Source organism: Anas platyrhynchos, chromosome 2 (assembly GCF_047663525.1).
Source record: "Anas platyrhynchos isolate ZD024472 breed Pekin duck chromosome 2, IASCAAS_PekinDuck_T2T, whole genome shotgun sequence".
NCBI lineage: Eukaryota > Metazoa > Chordata > Aves > Anseriformes > Anatidae > Anas > Anas platyrhynchos.
The window spans coordinates 50978710-50995962 of record NC_092588.1 but is presented as its reverse complement, the minus strand read 5'-3'; the positions used below and the strand labels follow the sequence as shown (position 1 = coordinate 50995962).

The following is a 17253-nucleotide window of genomic DNA, read 5'->3' as shown; positions in this document are numbered from 1 at the left end:
TGCTGGCACAAATGTCATGTTCTTAGATAAGTAAAATGATCAACCACAAACGTGCCCTTCTTGGAGGGTTGTTTCTGGATCCTCAGTAGCTTTGTGCATACTGGTAGCACAGTCTTTGGTTGCACTTTAAAATAACTGGACTCAGCAGGACGATAACATCAGCAACATCATATTAGGATTTTGATTTTGCTCATGTTTTAGTATAAATATATATCTATACATATATTAAAATCTGTGAAATTACACCACCTGAAATCTTGCCCACTGATTCTTTCCTCTCTGCACTCTGCTGTTTTTGGTATATTGGAAGCTAAAAAAAAAAAAAAAAAAGATCTATTACCAGATTTCATCAATCATGGTATTTTGAGCAAGACGAGGCTTTTTGAATTTCAGTCTGTTGTTGAAGAACTTGTAGAAAAAAATAATCATGACAATAGAAATCAGTCCATCACAGCTGAATGTGATCTTTCACAAAACTGTCCTACCAAATTTGTAAACAACCCCACATGCTTTGCAGCCTTACACAGATTGGATATAATCAAATAATCCAAGCAATTAAAACATTTTACCTAATTCCTTGTTTGCTGTTGACTATAGATACACAAATCTCAAGATCTTTATTTTTTTTTTTCAAATAGGCAGATGTTGTTACGTTGATAGCATCTGAGTCATAACACAGTTTTCAATAGATGAAAAGATATTTCATTACCTTGTGGTCTGTGCCCCTGAGACATAACATAACACTGAGACTACTAAGGAACAGCATCATATCTACTTAGCTGGAATGCTGTAGCATAAGCAGAGAAGTCTAACTTTATAAGCTCTGCGGGTGGAGTTACACCAAGTAAGGAGAAACATGGATGAAAAACATTGTGCATAAATACATATAAAGCAAGAGTTGTGATCTCCATTGTTAAAAAATGTTCAAGTGTTTAAAGTCTTAGTTTCTCTGCAGGGAGAAGTGAACTTTCTGTCTCCTCCTCAGTTTTCCTCTTGTTTTTCTCTGGAAGGTATTTCTGATTCAGTAAAGTGCTCTGACAGCTTGATCACTTTTACCAGTGCTGGTGAACCCTTAGAGCATGTGTTTGAATTAAAGCATAAGTATTCTTGTTTGGAACAAAGCAATTGCCTCAAATTGTCTGCTGAATCAGAGGTAGTCCTGAGTTAGCAGGCAGAATCAAGTCTAAAGCGTGCTTATGGCCTCCATCACTGCAGTATGCAAGCTCTTTGCTTCACATTAAAGAAATTATATGCGACATTGATACTAGTCTACTGTGAACTCCCATTTATCTCAGAAGGAATTGATGTGAAAAGATGTTAAGGAAATCTGTGACAAAGCCCGGAGATCCTGGATGTCATATCTGTACATTCAATTACCACAATTTAAATCTTGCTTGAAAGCGCTGTGATAGATAACGTCTCACATCTCAGATGATGCCGTTTTCATCGTAAATGTTTGTATTTTCTGATTTTGTTCATTCTTTACTTCTGTGAAAGGATAATAGAGACCAGTCTGGAATTTAAACTGTGAGAGTTATTACAGAGCTAAGCCGCATTAATAATTTTCCTGGACAAGAAGTAAAGTTTTCATTCCTATGGGTCAGATGGTCATCTGAACATGGTTCACATGGAGCCATATGAACACAGTGGTTCATCTTCTGAATGGTATCCAACACATGCCAGATCTCTGCTGCTGCTGGGGTACCATGGAGCGGCAGAAACTCCCCACCCACACCACCCCTGCTTCGATTCCTTTCACCGGGTCTGCGGTGAAAGTCTGTGGTGAGAAGACAAAACTCCCACTCTGCGTTTTTATTCTAACCCCAAGTTTTGATGATCAATGGCAGGATGCTAAAAATACACCTAAATGTCTCTCTGTGATTCCGAAATTGAGTTTCTGAAAAAGCATCGTACTTGTAGTAAGAGGTAAAGTGTGAAGTTCCAGAGAAATGAGCTGTGAATTGAAGCTGCAATGGAAATTGATCCTATCTGTCAGTCTCTGCTCCATATTCTGAGGAAAACAGAGCAGAGCAGAGAAGGAGCCAAGATCACCGATTAAATGGGATGCTGAAGTGCCAGGGGCTACAACTGGGCTTGCAGGTCCCTCAGGTCAGAGCTGCAACTGTCAGACTTCACTGCCTGCTACCTGCTGAAGCTGGCAGAAGGAGAGCAGCACGAAAAAGGCTGCAGGCACCGTCAGGGGATTTAGTAAGAAGTACCTGGCGAGGCTTCAGGCATGACAGGCAGTGCTCTCCTCTGGGAGGACAGCCTCATCTTTTATGAACTGGTAGGCCTTATTTCCCCAATTTGCCTCATGATTTGCAGCAGTGAGGCAGAAGAAAATAGCTGGGATACTGAAGAAAAACAGAGCATCTGCTCATCTAGAGATAGGCAGAGTGAGGGGAGAGGTCTGGCCGTATAACCCCTCTGCAGGTGGGCTCCCTCGTCCCATCTTCTGTTACAGAAGCTGGTATTTTTCATGGCTGTCTTTAGCCATGTTTTTAATCCAAAAAATCCATTATTAACTTAGCCTCTTTTTCTGGTTGAAAGTAAACATTTTTCCCTTCATCTTGTTCCTCCTTACGGTACGACTGAGCTGATTGTAGCCAAAAAGCATTGTGTACTTGGAGAATACAGATCTGAGAACTCGACTACATAGTCAGGTCAGGGCTGATATCCTCAGGTCTGTAACGCAGGCATGTCTGATAAGTAAGTGCAGCACTGGAAACAAAAATAAAATGACACAAATGAATTAGCGGTAATTCAGAAATGCGGGCTTATTTGATTAAAAGAAATAATAAAGCATAGTCTATTGCACTAACCAGGTCCTTTCTGACACTTTAAAAATGGGGTCAAAGAAACCAAGTGGGTGAATACTTGGGATTGCAGCCCGGTATCTTCAGAGGCTGCTTCAGGGGCAGACCTCTTTGGAATATTCACCCTCACTTTCTCAGTGGGAATCTGATGTAATCCAGCAGTTATCCCACCTGGTGTATATGAGATCTTGCTTTATTTTTCCTTAAATGTTTTTCTGTGCTCTATCCCAGTCCTTTTTATCCTACCTCTCCCTTTCTCCTTTCCATCTAAGTGCTGGCATTGACAGGTTCTCACCGTGCTTGTCCCACAGAGTTGCATCACCTCTCAGTTGCCCTCTCAGTTGCATCACCTCTGAATGAATGGTGAGAAGAACAGACACAAACTGTGAGGCTATCTGATATTCCAGATAACAGACTCAAGTCAGGAACCAAAGCACGCGGAGTATTTGACGTGTCTGATAAGCTTTATCCTGTGAATATCAATGAAAACTATACAGTTTCCAGCTTTTCCAGTCCAATCTCTTATTCCCTTGTCTCTTTTATTGAAGGAAGAAAGTATATGTCATTCTCATAGCAATGGCTTCAAGATTTAACTAGAGGGCTAACTTGTACTTTTTACTAAGATAACGGGACATAAGAATATCTTCCTCCTGGGCAGAAATCTTGGATAGGTTTTGATCTTTTTTTTTTCTTTTTTTTTGGAAAAGCCACTTGATTTCAACTTTAAAATGCTATGAATTGGTTTTATCTCTCTAATAAAAAAGATTTCTCAGCTCTCTTGTGAATTTTCTGATGTGCCTACTGTGAAACTAAACAGGCTGGCTGATCCACATTCTTGCAGCTATGATCTTTGTTCAACCGCTTAATGTTGTGTGTCAGGGTCACCTTAATTTTGTTGATTTTCTGGTCCTATTTAGCCCATCCAGCTAGCAAGACAGTTCCACAATACCAATCAGATGCCCTTTGCTATTCATAGTCTCACCTGAATAAAGCAAAGCTGATATGAATCCAGAAAAGGAACATTCCTTTTTCGTGAGATTTATGTCTCAATTACACAGAACTAAATGCTTAAGAAATATAGGAAACTCTCAGGGTTTGCCAGTCTTCAAGTCTTCCTTAGTCTTAACTGTTGTAGCAATAGAAAATATCCCGAACATCAGGTTTCTTTGCTGGGGTATCTGAGTTTGGAAACAGATAAATGGCTCTGTACCAATTCATCCTTTTTGAGGAAATTTTTACCAGTCTTGTCACCAGAAAGGAGACTAGGATTAGATCTATTACTGAATTTGTTTTGCTTTGCCATTTTGTCACCAACTGGGAAATATTCTACACTGGTGATCAACACATTTGGGTAGTGGCAATTAATTTAAAAAAAAAAACACAAAAAAACACAACCCACAGAGAGGATTTGAAAGGGAAAAATACCCTACTTTGTAGATATATAGAGAACAAGCAATTTCTTAACACCTTTTCTTCAAGGAGCTAAGATGAATAACATCTTTGAACAAATATTTTAAGCATGCAGGGATTTTATTAAAAGGAAAAAGATGAAATCCTGTATAAATTGTTTAGAACATTCCAAGTGAAGACATGTTGATTAATAAACATAAAAGAGGGAAGATGCATATTAATTTGTTTACGTATAAGAGGCTTCTAGCTCATTAAAAGTCTTCTAAGCATTTAACTAGTGAAGCAGTGGATAAAACGAGACGTTGTCTTTAATCTTGTTGAGGGCTCCAATATTAAAAAAAAAAAAAAAAAAAAAAGCATTATTGCTAAATATGTATAATAGCTCTACTAATAACAGTGTTTTGAAAATCTGAGGTGTGTGCCAACTCAGTGGTTGTGCTGTAATATGGTGGAAATTTGGGGTCAATTTTGTAACTCAGTTGCTGAGACCAGTAGGAATGGAGAAACTTTAACAACTTCCTCAGCAATCTTTGGATAATTAAATTATTGAAAAAAAATCTTGTTTATAGATAGCCGTAAGTTCCTGGATATGATTTTTTTAGATGTGATTTGTGGCTGTCTGCCTGCTAGGAGATCTCCAGGAAAGTTCAGGTGCAGTAAAGTATCAGCTGACATGTCTTCTGCCAGTTTATTTCGATTCTCTATTAAACCACTACAATGAACTAGGGTATTTACACTGCTTTAAATGTTGTTAAAACTAAAATAAAGAAGCTAGTAACGACTAATATTTATGGGAGAAGAACCCTGTGGACCATTTTAAAGGAATTGGAATATTAACTTAATGTCCTGGCCAAATTGAGATTGAGTAATTGCATTCAGTCTAGCTTAAAAACAAATGAGTAAGAAATAGCTGAAGAACCAGCTAACACTTTTCTTTGTATAAGCAGTCCTGGGAGAAAATCAGCATATATTTGCAAGTTTTCCCTAAAATTACCTTTTTATTTTTAGACACTTCTTTTGCTCTGAGCAAAATGAAGGGTTTTGCTCTAAAAGTTTTTACACATTAATTTGTAAACAAAATTGCACTTTTTTTTGCAAGCAACAGATAGGTAAAAAAAAAAAAAGTAAGCATCATTTAAACTACAGTATGAATTTAAAAAGCATAAAAAGTTTCTGGTTCTTTGTTTGCTCTTAATTTTTCACCACAGACACTTTCTCTCCTTTCCTCAGTGTTTTTTTTTCTGATTTTTCATTAGACTTATACTTTTATTGTCATTTTCACTGCGAGAGATAAAGTGTTGAATTTCTGTTTCTAATTACACGTCATATTTATAGAACCGTATAACTTGTTATTGCTCTTACTGTTATAATATGCATCAATAATCATACCAGAGTTATGTTGGTAATTTTTCAGATCCGATGCGTGGGCCACGGAAACTAGAAGTTGTGGAGATCAAATCTAGGCAAATCACCATTTGCTGGGAACCATTTGGATATAATGTCACACGTTGCCATCGATACAACCTCACAGTCCACTACCGTTACCAGGCTGGAGGACAAGAGCAAGTGAGAGAAGAAGTAAGCTGGGATACAGAAAGTTCACATCCACAGCACACAATTACTAATCTATCACCGTACACAAATGTCAGCATCAAATTAGTACTAATGAATCCCGAAGGACGAAAAGAAAGCCAAGAGCTTGTAGTACAAACTGATGAAGATGGTGAGTTTCTGTATTTACATATACATTGTACATGTATCCTAAGTGACATTCAGCATGTTTTTCTGTGTGTTCCGCTTTCACCATCTGTAAAAAAAATATTCACCAACTTCAGCAATTTTAAGGCAGTAAAGGGACTGTTATGTATCAAGTATTATAAGTATCTTTTACATAAACTATAATATATATAATTTAATAATTTCTTCAGCAAACTTATAACCTCTGCTGAACTGTGGTCTGCCTCTTAAAAGTTCCAGTTTCAGTTTGAAAAAACTTCAGGTGATGGTCACAGTATCCTCGTGTAAGATTTTCTCCTGAGTGATATGCTCAACATTAAATACTTGTTCCTGAGTTGCAGTTTCAATTTCTCTAGCTTTGGGTGTCCATCCACTGGATGCTGTTAGTTGCTTATCCAGACAATGTCTTTTGTATGCATACATTCAAGTATGTAGATACTGTCTCCTCTTGTAATTTGAAGCCAGGTTTTCATGTCTCTTTTTCTTTTGAGAAATAACATAAATTGTCAGTCTCTCTTTTTTTTCTGAAATGCGCACAGCACAATTGACTAGTGTATCTCAGTAATCATAGAATCATAGAATATCCTGAGTTGGAAGGGACCCTTAAGGATCATCAAGTCCAACTCTTGACACCGCACAGGTAATGCTGCATGAAAGATGATAGTATCCTTCTGAATCCTATGTGATATTATTGTGTCTATCCACACAGGCAATTTACTGCAGCATTGTTAGCTGCAACACCAAAATTCCTTGTTGAATTGGTCATGTGTCAGGAATCAGTACCACCTTTTTAGAACACTTGGCCACTTGGCACTAATGTATAGCCCTTTGGTGCCCGTTAGAAATGTGCCTTAGGCTTTTTGACCATGCTTTTATGCACCTTCAATTATCTACTGTTTGAAAAAACCTTATCAAATGTCTGGGACTGCTTTATATAGCAGATCCTTTTATGGATCCTTTCTCCTCCCATTTTTATCATCTGCAGTCTGAACAGGGGTGGCTTTGTATTTTCTTCCAGATCAATGATAGACTTACTGAAAACATTCTGGAAAGATTTCTAGAAAAAAAAACTTAAGCAGTGATGAGTTCCCCTTCTAATAAATACTTGAAGACTGTCATTTAAACCTATTAAATCATTTAATATATGCTGTAATGTTTTTGTGTATTACTAATTTCTAATCAAAATATATGAAGGAATAAATTATACAATTTATTAATGTATAGTTGCTAATGCAACAGATTTGACCAAGCATAGCTAACATAAAAATTGTTTAATTGTAATTAATTTTGCTGTCATCCTCTAGTTTTAACTCGGTTAATTTGTAGAATGACAAAGTTAAAGATCTTACTGATATCTGTACCATTTATGTATTTTCTTTAAAATTTTATGTAGCATTTACTGATGCCTGGCCCTCTGGAACTTTACAGTATTCCAAGTTCCATATATGTATATGGAATATATTCATATATATGAATACTTGGGACAGTATTTTAATATTCTTTCCATAATATAAAACAATTTTGAAATACCAAGCCTGAAAATCTATGATGCCATTACTGTGATATTTTTGCAAGTACTAAAAAACTACCAGCTTTGTTGTATACTGTACATTTTTAGTACAGCACATAAATCTGAGTGTAGCGCAACAACAGGATGTGACCATAAGATCATTATTATTTTTCAAATCACATGATCATGTAGGTTGCAAGGGCCATATCCAGTTGTGTTTTGAGTATCTCCAGGGATGAATATCCCACATCTAGGCAACCTCTTCCACTATTTGACCTCCTTCATGGCACTACTGCTTAAAGTTTATGGCATTCAGATAATTTTAGAAAGTTATGACAGTGTTTTGCTATTCTTCTAACTTATTCACACTATATTAAATTCCTTAAATTTGCACTTAACCCTATGCTTCCAAATGAGTTTGCTGGTTCTCTCCTACATGGAAGCAAGGCTTATTGCATAGACCTAAGGTTGCTTTAAAGGCATGGTTCTACTGACCCAGTTAGAACTGGTAAGCAAATTCAGAAGCTATCGCTGTGTCCTTGGAACTTTCCCTAGGCAGAGGATTTCCTACAAGGGACTCTGCAGAGCGATACAGAGATGTGCTTTTGAAGTCTCAAACCATTTCAACTCCCAGACAAGCAGCATAGAGGAATAGGAGGAGAATTGTGCTCTACCAGACCTAGTAACAGGGAGTCACCATGTGTCTCGCTTATAGGTCTTCCTATTCTTTAGATATATGGGAGAGATTTAGATATAAATCTCATAAAAGGGACTGAGAAATTATTACAGCTGTTGCAGCAACTAGTTTCCAACTGGATTTTCACAAGCACTTGATGTAAGTGCTAACCCATTAATGCCTTATGCTTTGTAACAGTCCTATGTGCATTCTTCAAGATTTTCTTTTTACTTCTAATGTCCCTGACTGTTCAGAGTTCATTCTCATAAATTAAGAATCTTTAAGAAAGATGAATAATGTCAGGTTTTCAGTTTGGCTGCATCACCATTACTGTATGTTCACCCTGTTGTAGGGCATCAGGCCTACAGTCAATGAGCATCACCATTGCAAAATGTGACTTGCCTTCCCAATCTAGCCATTCTAGTTCAGTAAGATAAAATAATACCTTGTTACTTCAATGTTTGTCCATTTTCAGACATGACTGTTTAATATCTTTCAGTATAGAACAGTAACACTATTGGTAAGTGGGTATTACAAGTAGATTTTACTTACAAGAATTTATCCTTGAGACATTACCTAATTCCTTATAAAAAGTTGATTGTCCTTTTCTTTCATCAGTATTGTTTTACTGGAAAAACACAAGCCTTACTAGTTCCTTTTTATACTGAAGGTGACACAAGTTTCTTTGATGGCACTATCTTGTAAAAGAAATCACCCTCATTGCTAAGCTACCCTGGTCTTTGCTTCAGTCTTGGGGGAACAATAATAATAATAGTGAGTTCAGTTGTATGCAGTTGAGATGTTTAATTTAGAGAGATGGAGAAGAGGAGGATTTATATATATAAAAAACCTTTATATATATATAAAACATATACATAAGTATGTATATGTATATATGTGTGTGTGTGTATATAAATATATATATGAGATCTGTTTAACAAATTCCATGGAATATGAACTGTACCTCAACAGTGGATTGAGACATGATGGATGTACTGCTTTTATGCCTTGACAGCACAAATACTACATTGTGTCTTCCTCTGAAACCTTTCTCAAAACAGCATTTTTTCCTTTTTTTTTTATACATTAGTCCCAAGTGCTGTACCACTTGAATCCATTCAAGGGAGTACCTTCGAGGAGAAGATTTTTCTCCAGTGGAGAGAGCCAGCGCAAACATATGGTGTGATTACTTTGTATGAGGTATCAAGCATTTTGTCATATTTTCACTTTCATTTATTGTATTGGTTTTTAGAAGTGCATAATTAATAATAAATTTAAAAATATGTATTTTTCCTAATTTCTGTAAATAGTCTTTTTGAATGTAGTAGCACTTACAAAGTAATAAAATCAGATGTGTAATCTAGGTGTGAATTACTGAAAGTCCCAAAAAGGTTCTGGGTTATCAGCTTTAAGAAAACTGCTAAATTTAGAATGATATGATACAGCATTCTGTCTAGTAGTGTGGAACAAATATTTGAAACACTGAAAGGCAGATCTTACTGGTTGTTTTAAAAAAAGAGGAGACATAACAGTGGTGACAGTCAACATCACATTTAGGTGAGACTCATCACAGGAAGCCTATTGTAATAGAAACAAGCAGGCATAAATAATTATTTTTTTTAAATACAGCATTTTTAATGCAAATTCAACAAAATTACATGTTGTTAGATGTCTAAAAATCGTTGCTTTTCCTTGTATGGAACCTCTGCCTGAATACCTTTTAGAAAAATTGACAAAAGACTGCACAGATTAAACTGTCAGACAGTAATCACTGTTAAGCCTCTTACCTGACCTTACTACAAAATTGGTATTGGAATGCTTTGTTTAAAAAAACAAAACAAAACAAAACAAAAACCAGAACAACACCTAAATAAGGTATGGTGTAAGAGAAAAGTTAAATTGAATGCTAACCTATTGATACTGTTTTGAAAACTGTTTTATTGTAAGAATATAAAATGTTATAAAAAAGTATGGATTGATTTTTGATAAGGCTAACTACTTTCCAGCTAGTTCAACAGTTGCCTATTTTGAAGGATCAGGGTGTTTTAGTTAATATGTTAATGTTTTTATTGATGTTAGCCTTAATGTACATAGAAACACAGTGTCAAATCATCTTCCTGCTTATAAACGTGTGCATGTCGTTACAGTGCTGAAAAGTATATGCAGTGTATACATGCAGCTCATTCTTAAATATGTGTGTATAACTTCATCAGCCGTAATGGGAGTTGCACAGGGATATTGAAGTGGGAAAAAATACCTCGGCCACACTTTCTAAGGTATTCAGGACAGCAAGTCCTTGAATATCAAAAGAATGTAGCATTCCAATGGTGAAGAGAATATTGAAAAATAAAATAAAATAAAATAAAATAAAATAAAATAAAATAAAATAAAATAAAATAAAATAAAATAAAATAAAATAAAATAAAATAAAAATAAAATAAAAATAAAATAAAAATAAAATAAAAATAAAATAATAATAATAAAAAATATAATACCGATATCTCCTTTTGATATTTATCTAGTACTTCTCAATGAAGAGGTGAAGGAAGCAAAGCAATCATTTAAAGCATAAACCTGGCTTCAGTAATTTTTAAGTGACAGATACTAACAGTCTGCAGTCTGATGCAACCAAGCTGTTTCATGTTCTGAAGATGCCAGCTCAGTCCAGTCAGGTGGCTGAATATGAGCAGATCCCTAGTCACTGAAGACTTGTTCATCAATACTTTTTCTCCCTCATTTTTTGCTTAAAAGCTTAAAGTGTACCACAAAGTTTTTATAAATATGGCTGGCAAGCTGCCTCAAAGCCAACAAATATACACAATGAATCACAAGGGCATTTTACCTATTGGAAATGTATACTCCAGGTGAAATATAAAAGTATACTTCAGGTATATTTTAGGTAACTGAACTGGCTCACAAGGCAAGATCCAGACAAGTTGGATGAGGTTTAGGTAGCTGTGTTTTATCGGTTAGTTTAGACTATCCATTTAAATCTCAGTAGGCCCCTCTTTGGCTGATCTTAGAGCTGTCAAGGTAATGCAACCAGCACAGCTCCATATCGCCCTGGCTTGACAAGGAGGGTGTCTAGCTCCTGCCTATGCCTTACAGCAAGCCAGAGCTTAGGCAGAGAGTCATCTGAGCCTGGGTTGTGAGCACATCAGCAGTTCTGATGTAAAAAGCTCACTGGGTGTGACAGAACTGCGAGTATGTAAGCCTGAGGCCAACCTAGTCCTGCCCTTTCCCAGGCAACCTCTTCAGCTGGAGGACAGTTTTTAAAGGGTCAGCCCTAGGACTGCAGCAGCAGACACTTTATTTCAAAAGAGATGTCTTATTTCCCACAGAGGAGGCTCAATCACAGCTTTCTGTCTAGCATTTCTTAAGAACCTAACTTGCTGTGGTATTAAAAATCTCATTACTTAATCTGTTTTCTGCACCCAGGCATATGTTTTTAGTGCCTGAAGTATATCTGGTGGGGAAAAACTTTTAAAGTATCAAGCATTAAAGTACTTATTGCTATTGTAAAATCAAGAGCAATTCCAATTACCAATTTTACCAATATTTATATGGAAAAAAAAGAAAAAGGTTTTAGATGAAGAAATAACATAAAGCCTTTATCACCAATAAAAGTCCACAGTTGTAGGAATAAAGGGATTTTTGTGCAAGATTGAATCCAAATTTGATAAAAATAGTCAACATCATATACTCAACAGTAGTGAGAAAATTATTCTTCTTCCCATTTTTCATCACTGCAATGCTGAACTGGCATTAGCAATGGTAGCATTAAGAAATTATGTTTTTGTTATTTAAAAAAAAAAAAAAAGACGTTTAGATATAGAGCTTAGTGATATGGTTTAGCGGAGGACTTGCTAGCGTTAGGTCAGAGGTTGGACTCAGTGATCTTGGAGGTCTCTTCCAACCTAGATGATTCTGTGATTCTGTAAACTAAGTCTCTGACATCCAGGTTTTACTTTAAATAAATCTCACATGAGATAATAAAAAATCCAGTTAAGAATTATCAAAACACAGAACACAGAGTTAAATGGAGCTGCAAGAGTTCATTTAGTTTACATATCTGCTCCAAAACAGGATCAAGTTTATACAAAACGTGGCTGCCATGTAGTTGTCTAACCAGCCTTTTAAAATCTTCAAAAGCTATATGGCCCACTCTCCCTCAAGCAGACAGAACAACTTTTACCATCAGAAAAGGGGATTCTATTAGGAAATGTGTATTTGGGGGGTGGGCAGGAGGGAAGAGGCAAATTGGGCAAATTAATTTCATTTTGATAAAAATTAATTTATTTGGTAGTTTCATCTATTTTTTCTTAGAATTGGGAGGGTTGGTTGAGTGTTTTTCAACATAATTTCAGTTCAGTTTATGGATGAAGAATTGCAGAAGATCTTCCTATGTTAAGCAAAAAAAATGTCAGAGTTTATCCAGATGGCATCAAAGGGCTTTATTACTTATTTTCAGTATTTCATTGTTGTTATATTTAGTGTCTCATTTAGAAACCAATTTTCATTGTCAGAGTTTTTAGGAAACTGCAGCTGTTAAAGGTGTATAATACCAACACTTGCATGCTTCTAAGTTTTTTTTTGTGTATCTCTTAATTAGAATGATATGGTATATAGCAAAAAGAATGTCAATTATCATTTTAAATAATAACGATGTTGAATTTATACATATTCACTTGCAAATGAAACTTTATAAGTAAAGAGGAGGGATGAATCATTTTTAATTTTTTAATGGTTTTTTTATTTCTAAGTTCTCATTACAGTGCATGGAAATTAGTAATTAATATAAAAATCTGGATCAAGTTTTGCTGTGAACTTATATTAACATTTCTAATGAAAACTAAAAATACTGTTTGAATCAAAGAAGGAAACGAGGATACAGTATACATTTTGCATATATTAACATTTTATCTCCCATTTCCTCCAAAGGAGAATCTGACCTAGGTACAATATAATGACCTGAAAATTTCCAAATTAGCAATTACAATATCTAAGCTTTAGACTAAAATATAAGCTCTACCCGCTTCCTGAAAATTTCGCCTTAAGCTACCCTTATCATCTTCTAAGGATAATCTTATTCAGAGCAAAGTGCAATTACAGTCAAGTCAGCTGGAACCGGGGACCACCCCTTTTGTTATTTGTTTATGCGTTTCTACCGGGTTGTTTTGGTTTTGTTGTTGTTGCTGATCAAAACCAACAGTAAGATGAATTCAAAAAATGACATTGTTAAAGCCAGCATCTTGAAGGAATTAATGTAAGCCTGAACCCATCCTTTAGAGTTGTAATCTAGCTGCCTCTAAGTCTCTGTATCTATAAAAGTAATAACTCGTACCAGTTACGGCTGAGTTTCCGTGTTCCTTCATGGGATTCAGGATTTGAAGAGTATAAGAGAGTAAGATAGCTTATCATAAAATGTCTGACAGCGCATACATCAGAAGGGTTTACTGGATAAAGATGCAATCTTTGTCCATCTGCTCAAGACAGTTTATAACTTTCTTATTCTTTTGCAGATCACCTACAAAGCAGTCAGTTCCTTTGACCCAGAAATAGATTTATCCAATCAAAGTGGACGAGTCTCAAAGCTAGGAAATGAAACACACTACCTCTTTTTTGGACTGTATCCTGGCACTACCTACTCTTTTACCATCAGAGCCAGCACAGCTAAAGGTTTTGGACCTCCAATCACAAATCAATTCACCACAAAAATATCAGGTATTTGTTTAAAGAGTATTATTGTTTGCTTACAATATAATGACATGGGTAATTCTTTCATTGCTTATTTCTTCTTCAGGATTTTACAAGCAGCAAATTGAAAAAACAGTAAAATAAGTGTTTATCCTTGAAGATGCAAAAGTAACACACCTGAAAAACTTCCAAGTGCTTAAATATCTGCTAGTACTTTGAAATTCCTATTCACAGCTGTAACTTACCACCCAAGATACCCTATGAATTATGTGCCTACAGTCAGTGCCAGTTCCTATTGCAACGTTTAGCGTAGGGTTTTTGGGGACATGAGGATGAGGGTTCCATTCAGAGCTTATTCAGCCTTGACACGATTCTAAATTAGCACAGTAACAGTGCTGGAAAATCTCTTTAATGAGCCATGAACAATTGAGAGTAGAATAGAAATACTGTATGTCTAACGCTCTCTTAGAAAGTGCAGCTGACTGCCAGCCAGCATACGTCCTAGCGGGCGTGTGGACTGAAGTGGATATGAAACTGTATTAGACAAGAACATCAGGAGTAGTGGTTTTCAGACACGAGCAGCATGACTCTGTCACTTCTGCAAATCCATGAACAATATTTTAAAGCCCTCCCAGAGGCAGAGGAACACTTTATTTCTCTAGCTGATGGGTTGCAATACCGTTACATACTCTAAAATGCTTATGTAATTGATGACAAAATGTTTTGCAAAGTTACCGTTGAAATCCCTTTCCTCTAAACTTCTCTGCAGTCTTCTTGGGAATTAAACTGACAGTTGAACTATGGCTCTTTGGTAATGTTCAAAGAAAATTGCCTTATCTATTTGTGGTCAAATTTGCTTTTCAGAAAGGATAAGGGAAAGCATTTGGATACAAAATTTTATTTCTTTTTACTCTCTTTCTGTATACTTTTCCCAATCAGTCATTTTCTGTCCTCATTGGAATTAAAAATAACTGTTAATCAGGGCAATTACTTTTTATTATAGGAAAGGACAGTTAATGTCAGGTGGGAATTACTGACTGTAGACTGTAGAGAAAAAAAAGAAAAGATAGCAGGTGATAGTTTTCAAATTACAAAATTATTCTTAGAAGAGTGCATAAACACTGGTTAGTAAAGATGGGGCTCATTCTCCATCACTTTTCTCACACTGAGCAAAACCATTTTCTGTCAGAAAGCAAATTCTGACATAAGAAGACTTGATATGAGTTAGGATGGCAGAATCAGGCCTTATTAGAATGAGGATAGGGGGAGCGTGATGAGAATAGAGGAGAGTCTGGGCATTTGGGAGCAGTGCTATGGTTTAAATTGTTGCTCTTTTCTAAATTTGGTTTGTCCCCAGCTGAAACTCATTAGTGTGAATGGACATGCTTGAAATGAGACAAACCTCCAAGCAACCATCTGGTGAGGTTCTGCAAGCTGTCTTGCCTGCACCCCACTCTCTCATTACTTCATGTTAGTTACTGTGCTAACAGGGATGCTTAGGACTTGTCCTTGGGTAGTTAAAGCCAGTCTCTTGATGAATTGAAAATAGAAGCAGAATACATGCATTTCTTAGTATCCTTGAAAAATCACAACTGAAATTTTAGCTGTTGAGTATGGTGTCCTTTTTGCAGCGCTATAGGCCTGTACTGTCATTGTCTCACCTATGAGGCTTTGAGGCTCTGGATGTGGCCTCTGTTCTCCGTTTTGAAGAGATGTGAAATGAAAATGCTGAACATTTATGGATAAAAAGTTTCACAGAACCTTTTTAGAACATATGAGGTGGCAACAGTACATTCTGACCAATTTCTAAATTGAGTCATTGCAACTTGAGTCATTTTAATTTGTCTGGCTCTAGACTGCATTTTCCTAGTCTTAACTTCCTGTCTTAAGTTGATGAGTAGTACTATTCTGTACTGTAAATAGTTGCCATGTTTCATTCTACAGTTGTGTGATTGGCATTGATGGATGAAATGATCTCTATGTAAATAAGCATTACTAAAAGCAGAGCTAGTACCCATGCCTTCTATCAAAATTGATGGGCACTGTATTGGAAGACACTGTTTTCTGTTGCATATAACTTCATGAAAAGACAGGCTGAAATTTTTTTATGCTGCTTTTCTCACCCAGAAGAATTTCATCCATTTCAGGAACATGGCTGACATACTGAAAAGTTATTGTGACCAACACATTACTGAAGTGTTTTCAAACAGGGGTTTGAATATTTAGCGAGAAGACAGACATTAATCTGAGCCATCACTCTGAAAATCTTTCCAGATTTGAGCGAACTATAAATGTTACAATTTGCACACAAACTGTGGAAACTTGACAGAACTGAGCAGCTTGAGATGCCATCCTCACTAAATAGATTCAGGCTCTCCGAGCTTAAAGAGTCTTGCCTGTGCGTGCATCAACTGGCCCACCACAGACACATAGCCTCTAAAATCTTTACCTTCTACCAGGTCTGACCTTTCTGCTGCTGAAGACCAGGGTGAGCAGTTGCAAAAAAATGCAAACAGGAAGAATATCTCCTTCTTTCTCTGTTAATAAGCCCCTTCTTCACTTGTGCACAATGTGGAAGAGGAAGAATACTAACCTAGACAGAAAAAAAGGAAAGAATAGATGTTGCCCAAGTATTTGTGGAGAGAAGTAGCCAAGAGTCAAAGGTGGGACTCATAGAACCACAGCTCATAGCCTAGGCTGATGAATATCAATGAAAAACGATGAAGATGTTAGTGGTTTCACAGCAGACTGAAGAGCAAAAACATTCGTGATTCATGCAATCCTTACGTAGATGTATTGGGAAATAAGGATAAAGACAAGAGAAGTTTGTATACATCTTTCAAGTAGGTGCAGGTAATAGTGGGGAGGTGCAAAGGATGGGAATATACACTTTAAAGAGAGAGACTCATGTTGCTGGAACTATTTAATCTGCTAGAAGAGCTTAAGAATTGATACAGCTAGCTAACAAGTCAAGGGAGGTGATTCTCCTCCTCTACTCTGCTCTTTTGAGACCCCATCTGGAGTACCGCATGCAGCTCTGGGGCCCCCAGCACAAGAAGGACATGGACCTGTTGAAGAAAGTCCAGAGGAGAGCCACAAGGATGATCAGAGGGCTGGAGCACCTCTCCCATGAAGAGAGGCTGAGGGAATTGGTGTTGTTCAGTCCGGAGAAGAGAAGGCTCCGGGGTGACGTTATTGCGGCCTTGCAGCACCTAAACGGGACCTCCAAGAAAGCTGGAGAGGGAATCTTTTATCAGGGACTGTAGCGATTGGACACAGGGTAAAGGTTTTAAACTAAAAGAGGGTAGGTTTAGATTAGATATAAGGAAGAAATTCTTCACTCAAAGGCTGGCAAGGCAGTGGCACAGGCTGCCCAGAGAAGCTGTGGGTGCCCCATCCCTGGAGGT

The 17253-nt window shown here is 36.7% G+C and overlaps 1 protein-coding gene across 14 annotated transcripts in view; it reads left to right on the top strand.

Moving 5' to 3' along the window:
* The window catches only part of PTPRM (protein tyrosine phosphatase receptor type M), a 472980-nt gene that overhangs the window by 240231 nt on the left and 215496 nt on the right, over positions 1–17253 (top strand). For all 14 annotated transcript variants that reach the window (XM_027452030.3, XM_027452024.3, XM_027452023.3 and 11 more), the window contains exons 8-10: positions 5641–5949; positions 9240–9349; positions 13672–13873. In XM_027452030.3, coding sequence (XP_027307831.1) covers positions 5641–5949; positions 9240–9349; positions 13672–13873 — 621 coding nt within the window. The remainder of the gene's footprint in view (positions 1–5640; positions 5950–9239; positions 9350–13671; positions 13874–17253) is intronic.